Consider the following 17,327-nt stretch of genomic DNA (forward strand, 5'->3'; position numbering starts at 1 on the left):
TTACTTGTTCAAATAGCTCTGGCCAAGAACAGAGGTACCCAAGTTGTCACCTCCCCTCTTATCATTATGGCTGAGGTCAACTTAGTTAATATCGTGCTGGGTGCTACCAGCTGCTCGTAGATAAGAGGGTGCCACAAGACACCCTGGGAGCATCATCTTTGTGATCATCATTTTTGTCTCCGCTCGGTACTGTTTGTTTTTCCAAAGATGTCAAGTGGCCTCCCGCTATGCCGTCTAACCCCATGAGAGCTCTGGAATATTCTGAACAGTACTATTTTTTACAGGTGTTTGAGGCAGAGGTGAATTGTTTAACTCAGTCAATCTGGGGAATAGACCCAAGTCCAATTTGTGAACACTGACCAGGTTTGGCGCGATGTTCCAATGTTTAAATCTGTGCCGTGAAGTTTGAGTTGCACCTGGTTAGAGTGTTGGTGTTTGTCTGTACACGGGTATTAAAATATTGGGATAGAAATGTAACTTTCAGCTTCAGTGTTTATAGCCCATCGCTTCAGTTGCTGTGTATCTGTTTGGGAAGCAATGTCATATAATCAAAGCTTCTGTAGCAACGGTATATATAGATAGATTCCTGATTGTTATTCATGGATGAATGGCGCTGGCAGGGCCAGCATTGATTACCCATCCCTAATTGCCCCTTGAGGTGATGGTGAGCTGCCTTGGATGGTAGATATGGATTCAGCAGCGGCCCTCAAATGAAGATTAGAATAAGTATGTGGTGAAATTGGGGAAAAGTCTGGGAGTGTGACCTCCTTTGCTATGCCACTCTGACTCTGAATACTTTCCTTTGCAGCAAAGAAGTATGATGCTTTCCTTGCCTCGGAGTCTCTTATTAAGCAGATTCCTCGTATTCTGGGACCTGGTCTGAACAAGGCTGGCAAGTTCCCTTCTCTCCTCACTCACAATGAGAACATGCTAACCAAAGTGGATGAAGTCAAATCAACCATCAAGTTCCAGATGAAAAAGGTGCGTGTTTAATTTGGTGGTGGGTAAATATAAAAACACAGAAAATAGGAGCAAGAGTAGACTATTCAGCCAATTGAACCTACCTGCTCTGCCATTCATTATCATTCATGGCTGATCATTGAACTTGATAACCTGTTACTGCTCCCCTCCCCATCCTTTGATCCCTTTCGCCCTAAGAGCTATATCTAACTCCTTGAAAACATGCAATGTTTTGGCCACAACTGCTGTCTGTGGCAGTGAATTCCACAGGCTTACCACTCTGGGTGAAGAAATTTTTCCTTGCCTCAGTCCTAGGTTTACCCTGTATCCTTTGACTAATTCTGGACAACCTGCCATTGGGATTATCATTTCTGCATCTATTCTGTCTAGTCCTGCTGGAATTCGATAGGTTCCCCTAAAATCCCCCCCCTCGTTCTTCTAAACTCCAGTGCATATAATCCTAACCAACTCAATCTCTCCTCTTGCATCAGTCCCACCATCCCAGGAATCAGCCTGGTAAACCTTCACTGCAATCCCTCTAGAGCAAGAACATCCTGCCAGGTGTGATCTCTCCAAGGCCTTGTATAATTGCAGCAAGACATCCCTGCTCCTGTGCTCAAATCCTCTTGCTATCAAGGGTCAACATACCATTTGCTGCCTTTACCGTCTGTTGTACCTAGATGCTCACTTTCAGTGACTGGTGTTTGAGGACACCCAGGTCTTGTTGCAAGTTCCCCATCTAATTTATAGCCTAATAGATGACCTGCCTTCCTGTTTTTGCTACCAAAGTGGATAACCGTACATTTATCCATACTATACTGCATCTGCCATGCATTTGCTCATTCACTGAACTTGTCCAAACTGAAGCATCTCTGCATCCTCCTCACAGCTCACACTCCACCCAGCTTTGTGTCATCTTCAAGTTTGGAGATAATACATTTGGTTCCCTCCTATAAATCACTTATATGTTTTTTATATATATATATATATATATATAGGGTATATATATAGGGGTCCTGGCACTGATCCCTGTGGTACCCTCCTTGTCATTACCTGCCACTTGGGAAAAATATATGTTTATTCCTGTTTCCTGTCTGCCAACCAATTTTCTATCCATCTCAATACTGCCCCATACCCCATGTACTTTAATTTTATACACTTATATGGGAGGGACTTTCTCAAATCTTCTGAAAGCCCAAATAAACCACACGCCCTGACTCCCCCACATCAACTCTACTCAAATAATTCCAATAGAGTTGTTGAGCATGATTTCCCTTTCGTAAATCCATGCTGACTGTCCAACCCTGTCAATGTTTTCCAAGTGCTCTGCTGGATTCAATTCTGGCCTCGGATGACTATCTGTGTGGAGTTTGCATGTTCTCCCTGGGTTTCCTCCGGGTGCTCCGGTTTCCTTCCACGCTCCAAAGATGTGTGCGGGTTAGGTGAATTGACTCTGCTAAATTACCCCTTGGTGTTGGGGGATTGACGGGGTAAATATGTGGGGTTATGGGAATAGGGCCGTGGGATTGTTGACAGTTCAGGCTCAATGGGTCGAATGGTCTCCTGCACTGTGGGGATTCTGTGTAAATCTAACTGGTTTGACAATATCCGGATGTTTAAAGAACCAAATGGGTTTGAATGGTATTCTGATCTGAGTGGTGTGCTGGCTGCAGCAATATGTGGTGTGCTAGTTGAGTGTTTGATGACCAATGTTCCCTCTATTTGGTTCCATCCATGGGCAGAATGAATTTTGTGTGCGTGCCAATATTAAGGTAGTGTGCTGGTGGTAGAAACAATAATCTATCATATTGAATGTCAGCTAGTCAGGTCACGTGAGCAGCTGTCAATCAATTGCCTATTCAGCATCTTTGTTCAATCATTGAATAAATTCTGTTAACCTGTTGTATCAAAAAAAAATACTTTTTAAAAGTTGCCATAGGTATGGAGGAGAGAATATTAAAATGAGGGATAATTAACAAGGTGCACAGCTGAAGATATTTAGATATGGAATCAAGTTTAAGTTAAAACTGAAAAACTTTCCAGAGTCTTTTGGAATCTTATTTAATCAACAAAATTATCAATTAGAAACAATTTTTAATATCTTTAATTTTTATATGGCTTTTTGCTTGAAGTTATCAAGTCTTAATAGCAAATCTTAACTTGCCTTCTACTTATCGTTTGCTGCTTTCCAGCTGACTGCTTTCCTGACTGTCTCCCTTTTAGAAATCTCACGACACCAGGTTAAAGTCCAACAGGTTTATTTGGTAGCAAAAGCCACTAGCTTTTGGAGCGCTGCTCCTTCATCAGGTAAGTGGGAGTTCTGTTCACAAACAGGGCATATAAAGACACAAACTCAATTTACAAAATAATGGTTGGAATGCGAGTCTTTACAGGTAATCGAGTCTTAACGGTACAGACAATGTGAGTGGAGAGAGGGTTAAGCACAGGTTAAAGAGATGTGTATTGTCTCCAGCCAGGACAGTTAGTGAGATTTTGCAAGTCCAGGCAAGTTGTGGGGGTTACAGATAGTGTGACATGAACCCAAGAACCCGGTTGAGGCCATCCTTGTGTGCGGAACTTGGCTATCAGTCTCTGCTCAGCGACTCTGTGCTGTCGTGTGTCGTGAAGGAAGCCTTGGAGAACGCTTACCCAAAGATCAGAGGCTGAATGCCTGTGACCGCTGAAGTGTTCCCCAACAGGAAGAAAACACTCTTGCCTGGTGGTTGTCGAGTGGTGTTCATTCATCCGTTGTCGTAGCGTCTGCATGGTCTCCCCAATGTGCCATGCCTCGGGACATCCTTTTCTGATCCGGCACATCTTGCAGAGGTTGCTGTGTCAGGGTTGTGTGGTGTCGTGGTCACTGTTCTCCTGGAGAACAGTGCCGGATCATCGACACAGTACCAGGTACACAGTACATGCGCTTGCAACTCGGCCAATGTTGTCTACCTGATACGCTGCAGGCAAGGATGTCCATGCAGACGCTACGACAACGGATGAATGAACACCGCTCGTCAATCACCAGGCAAGAGTGTTCTCTTCCTGTTGGGGAACACTTCAGCGGTCACGGGCATTCGGCCTCTGATCTTTGGGTAAGCGTTCTCCAAGGCGGCCTTCATGACACACGACAACGCAGAGTCGCTGAGCAGAGACTGATAGCCAAGTTCCGCACACATGAGGACGGCCTCAACTGGGATCTTGGGTTCATGTCACTATCTGTAACCCCTACGACTTGCCTGGGCTTGCAAAATCTCACTAACTATCCTGGCTGGAGACAATACACATCTCTTTAACCTGTGCTTAACCCTCTCTCCACTCACATTGTCTGTACCTTTAAGACTTGATTACCTGTAAAGACTCTCATTTCAACCATTATTTTGTAAATTGAGTTTGTGTCTTTATATGCCCTGTTTGTGAACAGAACTCCCACTGACCTGATGAAGGAGTAGCGCTCTGAAAGCGAGTGGCTTGTGCTACCAAATAAACCTGTTGGACTTTAACCTGGTGTTGTGAGACTTCTGACTGTGTTTACCCCAGTCCAACACCGGCATCTCCACATCATGTCTCCCTTTTGAACAGTCTTGTTGCAGCAGGTTTCGGAAGGGTAGGAGTGACAGCAGCAAGGCAGGAGGGATGGTGTCTGAGAGGATTTAGATAGGCGTGTTTCAGTAATCAAATCATAAGACTGATGCATAGCCCAGCAGGCCACAACAGAGTCCTTGAGTTGACTATTGAGGGTTATGGAAAATGCAGTGGTTTCCAATTCGCAGACTAAGTAGCACTTCAGTCATGTGTTTGAGTGCTGTTTGCCTGGGCTTTAATTTTAATATAAGACCTGGTTTGGAGCTGTGCTGGTAGTTTGGGAATTAAGCCGTCTGAAGTTTTGCTGGAAAAGCAGCCTGAAGTGCTGATAGAGATTAACCATGTCTTCATTCCCTCCCAGGTGCTGTGCTTGGCAGTTGGAGTGGGTCACATTAAAATGACTGAAGAGGAACTGGTCTACAACATTCATTTGGCCATCAACTTCCTGGTTTCACTGCTGAAGAAGAACTGGCAGAATGTGCGTGCCCTATACATCAAGAGCAGTATGGGCAAACCTCAGCGCCTCTACTGAGTGTACTGTGCTGTTGTATATTTTCAATAAAATATTTTACAGCATTTGGTGCCTTTCTGCTCAATTGAGAAACCACTTAATAATTTTTGTAAATTTTGTTGATCATGAAGTTATTAGAACTTTTATTTAAGGTCCAGACTTCACCCCGAGTTGTACAGGTTATGGCCCAAGGTGATACCTGTGAAGCCAGGGTGTTGTGTGGAAAGTCACCCTGACCAGCTTCAGCAGAGAGCTACTGACAAGTAATATTTCTGTTCATTTAGATTGGCTTCTATCAAACCTGCCATTTTCCTATCTCTGGCTTAATCCCATATCACGTAGAGAATGTATTACAGAAGCATGAGATCTAGGAGTAGGCGATTCAGCCCCTCCAGTCGGCTCTGCCATTCAATATGATTTTGATTTTTATTTGAATAGAATCATGATCATGCAAAGTTAAATTTTGCTTAAATCTTGAATTAAATTATGTGGCACTCTGGCACAGAGGACATTCAGTATGGACCAAATTTCTTAAGAAATGGGTGATTGACAGCTTTGTTGTGCCTTGATTGATTTACTTGAAGATGGTGGTTTTCTTCAATATTGAGGGTTTTATGTAATGTGACTAGTTACATGTAGGTAGAAATGGAACCACGGCACAGGGAGGCCATTCGGCCCATGTCCACACTGGCTGGAAAGGTGGCAAAATCTGGTCCCACCTAGCTCTCGATCTGTGGCCCTGCATTTTAAATGTGATCAGGATTTCTGCCTCTACCATTCTTGGCACCCACCACCATCTAGCTGAACAGAATTGCATTGTGTTGGAATTGTGGGTTAAACCCCTTTTGCATTCCACTCTGACCAGTGTAGGTGTGACTGATTTCCTGTCCCCTGAACTGATGGCCAGTTTGGTTGGATTGGGGGGGGGGGGGGGGGGAGTGAATGGTCACTTGCAGTTATTCCACAAGATGGGTTCTTTGCGTAATGAGTTGATCTCATGGGGGTGATACCTAAGGTGGTATGGTATTTGTGGGCATTAGGGTAAAAGTATTTCCCACTGCTGGATAAGCAAGAATGCCTGAGGGCACAGTTGGGATTTCCTCACCCAGTAAGAATGTTGAACACTATTGATCTCGCTTCCGATTCCAAGGTTCAATCTTGGTAGCTCATTTAAACTGTAGCTAGTTGGGATTCACCGATTAAGAAATGTTGAGCTGCTGGCGACCTTGATGTGCCCCCCATTTCCTGTCCTCCCCTGGGCAAGGGCTATAGGGTATAGAGAATTAAAAGTTAATAGGTGGCACGGCTTGGGTATTGCACTTGTGAGAATTCTTTAGTTAAATTGTGGAGATTTAAATGAGCCTTGTGCAGAGGGTGCACTCATCTCGTACTATTGGGCCGCATCCAATTCAGGAGGTTTGAATGTTTGTCAAGTAGTGTTTGAGACACGTTCCATTATGTCAGTTGTAGTAATGAGGCAACACCATCTACAGACGACATGCTGTTACTGCAATTTCCTTCTCCCTTAAATCTGTTTCTCCTCTGTCCTTGAATGTGTTTTTCCTAAATCTGCCCATCTTTGCTGCAACATCATGTTTTAACCTCCCAAGCAGACTTCCACCCATGCAGAAACATGGAAGCCATTCTTATTGGTACCATATGCGGGACAGACATTACTCTGACTTCAACCAAAAGAGAAAATGCTGGAAAATCCCAGCAGGTCTGGCAGCATCAGTAAGGAAAGAGCTGACGTTTTAAGTCCAGGTGCTCTTTGAATCAAAGCTCTTATTCTGACTTTTGCAGTCTGTATGTTAACTACCAACAACTGTTGTGTGGCAGGCTGGGGCAGTCCTCAACTGATTCCATTCTTTTCTATCCATTTTGAGCCAGAGAATCGTCTGAAATAGTTTCCTGAATGAGTAGAAGTTTCATAGAATCCCTACGGTGCAGAAGGAGGCCATTCGGCCCATCGAGTCTGCACCAATCAAATTGCACCCAGCCCCTATTCCTGTAACCCCTCATATTTACCCTGCTAATCCCCCTGACAGGGACAATTTATCATAGCCAATCAACCTAACCCGCACATCTTTGGACTGTGGGAGGAAACTGGAGCATCTGAAGGAAACCCACACAGACACGGGGAGAATGTGCAAACTCCAAAGAGACAGTGACCCAAGGCTGGAATTGAACCCGGGTCCCTGGCACTGAGGTAGCAGTGCTAACAACTATGCCAACCCTGTTTTAATTTAGTTTCCTCCATGTATGGGAAGACTATTTCAATCCCCTGTCATAAATTGTATCTTAGCCACCAGCACCAACCAGGTTGTTTGCAACCTTGTGAGTTCTATTTTAGATGAGCTTCGAATCCCATATCCACTCCCAACACCTTCCACATGCATAATGTCATTTGGTTGTATGTCTCTAGAATTGCAGTGTTCAACTGGCTGACCTCCCACCCATCTCCTCCTGGGAACCTTCACACATCTGAAACTTGCCCATATCCTAACTTATTCCAAGTCCAATTCATCTGATGTGTTTTCTGACCTACATTTTCTCCCAGTCCAGAAGCACCTCCGTTTGAAAATGTCTTAAAATCCCTCCACGGTCTTGCCCCTTTCTTTCTCTAACCTCTCCCAGCCCAATGTTACTCTGTGCTTATCCTTTTCTACTCCTCTGCACCTCCATTTTAATTGCTCCATGATTCATGGTCATACCTTATACTGACTCAGCCCAATGTTCTGGAGTATCTTTCCTAAGCCTCTGTCTCCTTTTAGATGACCTGTTTGGCCAAGCTTTTGGCCACCTGTTCTAATATTCCCTAATGTAGTCTGGTGTCCAATATTAAAGATACTATATAAATACAATTTGAATGACCAGAATGATGCAAATAATGCTCAACAATGAAAGCTGATTGTTGTAGTGAGTTGATGGTGAGAACCTGATAGTCTGTTGGTAATCCGTGTGGTTATAGCAGGTTTGCATATAAGCTGCACCTTTGCGTGTATAGGCTGAGCTGTAACAACCGAATCTGGGCTCCCTGGGTTTTACTCTGGAACACCAATATCTTTGATTTGATTTATTATTGTCACGAATTGGGATACAGTGAAAAGTATTGTTTCTTGTGCGCTATACAGACAAAACTTACTGTTCGTAGAGTACATATGGGAGAAGGATAGGGTGCAGAATATAGTGTTGCGGTTACAGGTAAGGTGAAGAGAAAGATCAGCTTAATATATGACAGAAAGAGACTTAAAAAGAGCATTATTAGAGAATTTAGAAGAGTTAGAGTTCAGTTTTAAGAATGCAGAACAGGAATAAAAGATGGAATTAGAGGATATGCTGGGGACAGTTCGCAAGAAGTCACCTCGCACTGTCGCCATTTGTTTTTCAGGGAAGTGAAAACTATATTGACCAGGATTTTTGCTTTAGGAAGTTCCATTCTGTATGAAACCCAGTTGAGCAGAAACAAGCCTGAAGGCGCAGTGACATTGTTTGCCTATTGGTGGCACCGTGAGGCCTTCAATAGGAAGATGTTGGGGTGTAACATGAGAGCTGCAGGGCCAGTGAGGGGATATCTCATAGCAACACTGCCCTGCCACCCCAGGGGCTCCCAGGTAAGGAGAAGTTCAAACACCCTTTGGGCAATTGTCCCGCACTAGGAACCATCTGAAAATGCAATTTAAATCACAAATCTTGGATGGTTCTGACAGTCCTACAGCATACAGCACTAGCTACCCAGAAAAAGGCAGATTTAAAACCTAGCTTCTGGGTGACTTGCAGTGACAGAGAAAAGTAGCAGAGTGATGACAGTCCTGAGCCCTTCTAGTTTTAAGACTTGATTAGCTGTAAGTATTCGCATTCCAACCATTATTCTGTAAATTGAGTTTGTGTCTTTATATTCCCTGTTTGTGAACAGAATTCCCACTCGCCTGAAGAAGGGGCTTGGGGCTCCGAAAGCTTGTGTAGCTTTTGCTACCAAATAAACCTGTTGGACTTTAACCTGGTGTTGTTAAACTTCTTACTGTGTTTACCCCAGTCCAACGCGCGCATCTCCACATCTAATTGTTATGCAAATGTACACACTGGCTGTCATGTTGTGGTCAGTGTGGAGCATCAGTCCAGCAGCTACATAGCTGCTGGAAATGCATTGGGTCAAGCTCCAGTATTTTCACTCTCAAAGTAGTTATTTGGAACTTCAGGGAACAAGGAGATGTAACCCTGACAAATCTACTGCACAGTAAGGAGTCTAACAACACCAGGTTAAAGTCCAACAGGTTTATTTGGTGGCAAACACCACTAGCTTTTGGAGCGCTGCTCCTTCATCAGGTGAGTGGGAGTTCAACTCCCCTGACGAAGGGGCAGCGCTCCGAAAGCTGGTGGCGTTTGCTACCAAATAAATCTGTTGGACTTTAACCTGGTGTTGTGAGACTTCTTACTGTGTTTACCCCAGTCCAACGCCAGCATCTCCACATCAAATCTACTGCACATAGGGTGATCAACTCTCATGAAACAAAGTGACACATTAAGCATAGGATCAATAGGGGGAGAGGGGTATGTAAGAAAGATGCTCGTGACTAATTGGGAGAGTGGGGGTGGAGGGTGCTGGTTGCCAGTTGAGCAGGGGGGTGGTCATTGCCTTTACTTCTATTGTACATTTCTAATGTGCTGATTGGGCCCTGTATCTGGGCCTTGTTGGAGTCTATGGCTTATAATTCAACCAGTCAGTCGCTGATCCCAGTGACAATCCGCAGTCTGCTATCTCCCATTGATGAACTCACCTTTTCCTCTATCTGTCCCTCACTGGGTTCCATGCACAAATCAGACACACGCAATTAATTTTCTTTTCTTGTTTATTTCCAGATGTTCAATTTAAGACATTGAAATGAAACTTAAGAATGTGCAAAAACAATGAGTCAACTGTGGTATCTTAATGTGGTATATAAGACTTGTCAGCCCCATCAAGACCATATTTCCTGGGAGAATGGAAAAAATAGGGTAAAATACCAAGGTCAATTTGAGAGAAGACACTTCTGTGAATTTCCTTTTCAATCTTAGGCGATTGGAAACTAGTTCAGGAGACTCTCTGATTCCTACTCAGTCCACGTGTTATGAAGTGATTGGTTTCCAATTCCTACTTTGTAGATTGCATCTGAACACCGGGTTCCATATCCTGGGTTCCAACAATCTCCAAATCCAACTCAGCAACAACAAGCACTTCCTGAACATTCACCAAAGCTATTGATGAATTATCCAGAGTTCCTGCCTCTGTGTCGTTGTAGCTTGAACAAAAATTGCTCTGATGTTGTTTAAAAGTGCCAGCTGTAACATCTTTTAATTCACTGGGAACTGATCTCATTCATTTGATCTCAAGTGTGATAGCACAGTGGTTATGTTAGTAGCTTCATGATTCCGAGACCTGGATTGGTAATTGGGAGATGGAAGTTCATACCCACTATTACATTTTGTGGATTTGAATTCAGTTAATTAAATAAACCATTGGGGGGAAGGGGGAGGGTGCAGTGTGGGGGTGGGGTGGGGGTGGAGTGGGGGGGGGGGGGGTACCTACTATCAGTAAGGGTGACCATGAAGTATCAGATTGATCTGAAAACCCATCTCCTGACCTTTAGGGAAGGAAATCTGCTATTGTTTCCCAGTCTGGTTTACGTATGATTCCAGCTCTACTGCAAGTCCCACACTTGTCTAAAACTCCCTTCAGAAACATACAAGAGGCACACCATTGGCTGGACCACTTGACACGTATAGGACCTCGGCATGGGCTTTAGGAAACAACAAAAACACACTCAGTCCAGTCGCCCCTGCCAGGTCCCCCTCCCAAACATGCGGGGACTGTGCAAAAGTTGGGAGAGCTGTTCCACAGATTAGCCCAGTAACAGCCTGGGATGGTCATCACTTTCAGAATCACTCCTATCATTTGGTGTCTCAGAGATTTTCCAGCACCAACACCCTGAGTATATCCTGTGGGGGCAGCATAGTGAGTGGTACACACAGGGAAGGGAATGTCTGCAAGATTTCAACATTGACATTAAACCCCAAATGGTTCACTAATGTTCTTTAGGGAAGGAAATCTGCCATCCTTACCTGGTCTGCCCTACAAGTGACTCCGGACCCACAGCAATGTGGTTGACTCTCAATTGCCTTCCCAGTTCAGTGAGCCACTCAGTTCAAGGACAATTAGGGATGGGCGACAAATGCTGGCATTGCCAGCGATGCCCACATCCCATGAAAGAATAAAGAACATTGGACCCCATAAAGTCTCATTGTAGCAAGTCAAACATCGGCCTTCATTTGCCTAAGTTCTGCATTTCCCTTTAAATCACTCTGCCTTTGCTTCTACAACAAGCTCAATTGGTGCACCAACACTCTTCCCTGTTCAACACCACTTGGAAGAAGCACTGAACATGGCCACATAATGTACTGAGACAGAGACTTCAATATCCATCAATCATACCTTCACTGATTGAGCTGTCTGAATCCTGATAGATATTGGTACCAAGCTGGACTGCTGGTAGTGCCGAGGGAACCAAAAAGAGGGAAAAACCTAATCGACCCCCATCCCCACCAATCTACATGTTGCAGTTTTACTCGGCATGATAGGCACACAGTTCTTGTGGAGACAAAGTCCCATCTTCACAATGAGGACACCCTCCATTGTGTTATGTGACACTACTGCAGTGATAAATGGGATAGAGGCACAACATATTTAGATGATCCAAACTGGCTATCCATGAGGCACTGTGGGTTATCTGCAGCGGTATTGTACATCACCATACCTGTAACTTCACGACTAGTCATATTTTACAATCTGTCATTACCACCAAACCAGGCGACCAAACTTGCTGCAATGAGAAATATGGAAGGACATGGCACAATCAATGCCAGGCATACCTGAATGAACAAACGTGTGTACCTGGGATTGAGATGGCAACTTGGTGAAGCTACAAAACTGGACTATATGCATGCTAAACAATGCATTAGAGCAAATGCCACAGCAAAGAGATCAATTCAAACAACCAGGAGGCATTGGTGGTGGAAAATGCTGTCTTACTTGAAGAACAAATGGGACTTTACAATGGATCAGCGTTGAAGGTGGTTGATAGATTTTCATTCAGATAGTCAGCACTCCCAGGCTATCAATCAGATACCGGCAAGGTCCAGATCCAAATAATTCAACTTAGCTGTTTGGAATTAGCATCCTGAATAACAAACACTCTATTGATCTATTTGACCCAGCACGACCCAGCCTTATCACCCTGAGGAACAGCTGGACAGTGTTGGAGAAAATAGCTATTTCCTAAATAAAAAGGATTCTTGTCTTTACTTTTCAAATGACTTGGCATCCGCCTGAATGGTTGAGAACAGCCTGGCAGCGCTCAACAGCAGGGCCGTCTGAGAGCGTGGTTTGTGAAGCCAGTAAATGATTAACTCGAACCACCTCCTGCCGCAATATTCTGTAACAAGTGGACTACCTCAGTGTGGATCATCCAAAGAACAAACAAAGAACAGTACAGCACAGGAAACAGGCCCTTCGGCCCTCCAAGCCTGTGCCGCTCCTTGGTCCAACTAGACCAATCGTTTGTATCCCTCCATTCCCAGGCTGCTCATGTGACTATCCAGGTAAGTCTTAAACGATGTCAGCGTGCCTGCCTCCACCACCCTACTTGGCAGCGCATTCCAGGCCCCCACCACCCTCTGTGTAAAAAACGTCCCTCTGATATCTGAGTTATACTTCGCCCCTCTCACCTTGAGCCCGTGACCCCTCATGATCGTCACCTCCGACCTGGGAAAAAGCTTCCCACTGTTCACCCTATCTATACCCTTCATAATCTTGTACACCTCTATTCGATCTCCCCTCATTCTCCGTCTTTCCAAGGAGAACAAGCCCAGTTTACCCAATCTCTCCTCATAGCTAAGACCCTCCATACCAGGCAACATCCTGGTAAACCTTCTCTGCACTCTCTCTAACGCCTCCACGTCCTTCTGGTAGTGTGGCGACCAGAACTGGACGCAGTACTCCAAATGTGGCCTAACCAGCGTTCTATACAGCTGCATCATCAGACTCCAGCTTTTATACTCTATACCCCGTCCTATAAAGGCAAGCATACCATTTGCCTTCTTCACCACCTTCTCCACCTGTGTTGCCACCTTCAAGGATTTGTGGACTTGCACACCTAGGTCCCTCTGTGTTTCTATACTCCTGATGACTCTGCCATTTATTGTATACTGGTCAGGGGGGAATTACACAGCAGCTGAATGTTGTGTTCTCCACTCCAACTAAATGTGACGCAAAAACAGAAAATGCTGGAAAACCTCAGCAGGTCTGACAGCATCTGTGGAGAGAGAATAGAGCCAACGTTTCAAGTCTAGAGCTCTGACGAAGGGTCATCTAGACTTGAAACGTTGGCTCTATTCTCTCCCCACAGATGCTGTCAGACCCGCTGAGGTTTTCCAGCATTTTCTGTTGTTGTTTCAGATTCCAGCATCTGCAGTATTTTGCTTTTATTTAAATGTGACAGCTCACTTCATGGCTCATCTATCATTGGGTAACAGTGAGTGGAATCTGACCCTAACACAGCTGCACACACTGGGCAGCTCGATTGGGAATCTGTTTGATTCAGCAGTGGATTTAATCATCACTTTCTAATTCAACCACACTCTATTCGTATCTGTCTGCGGCGTTTGTCGGCCAATCAGAGACAGCGGGCGGAACGATGCATTGAATCTGTCAAAGGAGAGATTTCCCATAAGGTTCAGGCTTTCCTGGCAGGTCATTGCTGACATCTGCAGCATCTGGACAACACCTGACCCTGGCAGAGGTTCCAATGGCTGAACCACCTTGATTGTTGAGTCTTCAGCAACAACAGGAATTGAAACTGGAATTGGCTAATTTGCCCCCAACTTTCAGATACTGGAGTCTGAATGTACAAACTGAGAGACTGAAATGAGTCTTTTTTATTCATTTGTGGGACATGGGCATTTCTGGTTGGCCAGTATTTATTGCTCATCCCGAGTTGCCTGAGGGCAGTTGAGAGTCAACCACATTGCTGTGGGTCTGGAGTCACATGTAGGCCAGGCCAGGTAAGGATGGTAGACTTCCTTCCCTAAAGGACATTAGTGAACCAGATGGGTCTTTCTGACAATCAACAATGGTTTCATGATCATCAGTAGATTGGTCCAAGTGGTAAAGGCCAACCTATCAAAGCAAGCAGGCATAGACAGAAGTGAATGAGGAGCTGAGCAGCAGCAGAGTAGACCTTTGAACCACGGGATATTGCCTCAAAGGGTCAAAGACTCCAGGACGGCAGGAAAGGTGAGTAGCATAACTGGGTCAGAGACCAAATCAGACAAATGTTCTCCTTCTCTCTATCTCCACACAATCCATTCCTCACACTTACAATTTGCTGCCTTTTGCAGAAGCAGAGAATGTAGAACTCTAGCAAGAGGCAGAGAACCAAGGGTTGGCCCTCCAGTGAGAGGTACCTTGATGATCAATGGCAGTGTGTGCCCAGTCAACCCATTGGGAAGGAGATTTCGTTCCTGGAGGTTGCAGATGTCAGCAACGACCTGCCAGGAAAGTCCGAGCTTCCTGATGAAGATTAATTGCTTGGATTTGGTGCCGACACATGTCTAAAGTGCTGACTTTGTCCCTGTAGACCCTGTTTTGGGGCCTCGTCCCTTCCCAGAGAGTCTCTGTCTCAATCAGCTCTGCCCTGTGGATCTCCATGTAGCTATGGAGAGGGCAGCTGGTGCTGCTGCTGATTTTGCTGCTGCTGTTGGCGTCAGGGTTTGTTGCTCCTCCTGTTTCTCAGCAGAGGCAACCCAGAGTGAGGAAACGTACCAAAATAAATACTCCGCACAAGGTCCAGGGAGAAAAACAGGCAACTGGAAACTGAAGCATTTGCAGAATGTTCAGGAATTTACAATGGATCAATTTACAAAGGAGTTAAATATCATTCAGGTATTCTGCATAAGATCCAGGGAAGTATTTGTATATTACTGAGTGTTAAGACCCAGACTAGAAACTCCAAGATATATTATGCAGTTAGCCGAGACCTCAACTTTTGCATTTGATTTTGGCATCAGATGTTTAACTCCAGGTATGATTCAAGTGATCCACTAGGAAGCTTTTATCAAAATAAACTTAATTTAAGAACACAGTTAGAATATAACAAAAAGAACTAGCATAACTTTTTTCAATTAAAATACTTAGACATGGCAAAGTGTAATCCTTAACAGATAGCTATCTCTGTGGTTCCAATTTAAAGCAAAACCTCACAGACATACGCTCTTCTTAAGAATTAATTAGCACAAAAACAAATATGCTCACGTGATGATTTTCTGCTTTTTAACACTTCTGGGCAGAGATCCAGGCAGCAATTTTCAGAGAAGTATATATTCTCCAAAGAGCAAAACCTCAGAGAGGTAAACCCAGTTCTGGCAGCTTCCAGTCTCCAGACTTTAGAGAGGGGGAAAAAAGAGAGACTGCTCTCGTTTTACTAAAAAGAAGTGTCCTTTATGTCCTTCACAAACTCCAATCCAAAATAACCATATTAAGACAAACCTTTTAATGTCAGCAACCTTCCATTGAATTTCAGATGATGATGTTACCATTGTTCATGGCAACTTCACAAAGTAAACTTGCTCAGACCTCCTAGCTGACCACCTTAATTCCTAGAGAGATCAGCCAGTTAGTTAACGGTCTGTACAATTCCATTTCCATCACTTAAGCTGATGTGCAGCTTCCAGCCTCAAGCTCATGCAGTTTACAAAGCTATTGTGATGTTTGCTCACCATTTGCTCAATGATAAGGTGAGGCCTGCTCTGTGATTTCACCGTTTGACTGAGCCAGCTAGGGGCCTCATCTTGCTGTGAGAAAGGCTATGGGAGATGAAGCAGTTCCATCAATCTCTATTCCATGCAGGTAGCAGGAGGTAGCAGGGTGTATCTAACACTTCAATGTGGGTCTGGCAAACATTTTTGCCGAACCTCTAGAATATTTCAAACAATTCCAAGGCGATATACGAATTATGTTAACTAGCTGAATATGATTGTAGAACAGGGCATAAGCAGCAAACTAGACTGACAGCAAGACAGTCAGGGACTCCAAGGAGGGACCTGAGAATGGGGCTGAAAATCAAGTTCCAGGTACTCATCTCTCTCTGAGCCATGACATGGGAGATTTACTCTGACAACAAATACAAACTATTCCATCTTATTGTACAAAAATATTAACTGAGTTTAAAATGTCCTTGACAAAATACAATCCCTTGATGAGTAACTGACCTCCTGACTCCTCAAAGTCTTTCCACCACATATAAGGAGTGTGATGGAATATTCCCACTTGCCTGGATCAGTGCAGCTCCAAAGGCACTCAAGAAGTTTGACACCGTCCAACTCAAAGCATCCTGCTTGATTGCTACCCTTTCTACAAACATTCACTTCCTTCACCGCCAATGAACAGCAGCAGCCGTGTGTACCATCGACAAAATGCACTGCAAGAACTCACCAAGGTTCCTTAGGCAGTACCTTCCAAACCCATAGCCATTACCATCTAGAAGGACAAGAGCAGCAGATACCTGGGAACACCTGGAGGTTCCCCTCCAAGTCACTCACCATCCTGGTTTGGAAATATATCACCGTTCCTTCACTATTGCCGGGTTAAAATCCTGGAATTACCTGCCTGACAGTGCTGTGTGTGTCACCTCAGCGACTGACTGCATTGGTTCAAGAAGGCAACTCACTGCCACTTTCTCAAGGGCAACTAGGGATTGGCAATAAATGCTGGCCAGCCAGCGACACCCACATCTTGTAAATGAATTTTAAAAAACTAGATAACCATGTTGAGACAAACCTTTCAATTGAATCCACAACTATCCATTGAATCTACAGGTTGATGATGTTACCATTGTTCAGTCTCTTCACACCCAATTGTGGTGGACCTCAGTTGTGCCCTTGTCCTATATGGACCACCGTTGTGTGTGCTTGTCATACCTGGACACATCCCCTTCCAGTTTGGTTCCTCCCCTCGGCACCTAGTATAAAGGTGGCTGTCTCCTCCCCCTTGTTCAGTCCAGGTTGGTTATTTGTTGGGATCTGCTCCTGATTCTGTTGTGAATAAAAGCCTACACTTATATTGGCACACCGGTAGTCTTTCGCCTTATTGATAGCGCATCACCAATTAAACTTATTCAGATTTCAGAACGCCAATCACGTTCAGTCCCCGATAAATCAGCTATTTGCTCGCAGTCTGCGTGACTAC

General features: G+C 44.5%; 1 protein-coding gene across 2 annotated transcripts in view; it reads left to right on the top strand.

The window, feature by feature from the left end:
- Window positions 1-5,115, top strand: part of rpl10a (ribosomal protein L10a) — a 368,503-nt gene extending 363,388 nt beyond the window's left edge. For both annotated transcript variants that reach the window (XM_078197747.1, XM_078197746.1), the window contains exons 5-6: window positions 809-981; window positions 4,901-5,115. In XM_078197747.1, the coding sequence (XP_078053873.1) occupies window positions 809-981; window positions 4,901-5,071 (344 nt within the window). In that variant the 3' untranslated portion in view covers window positions 5,072-5,115. The remainder of the gene's footprint in view (window positions 1-808; window positions 982-4,900) is intronic.
- The last annotated feature ends 12,212 nt before the right edge of the window (window positions 5,116-17,327 follow it).

This window comes from Mustelus asterias, chromosome 25 (genome assembly GCF_964213995.1).
Source record: "Mustelus asterias chromosome 25, sMusAst1.hap1.1, whole genome shotgun sequence".
Lineage (NCBI taxonomy): Eukaryota > Metazoa > Chordata > Chondrichthyes > Carcharhiniformes > Triakidae > Mustelus > Mustelus asterias.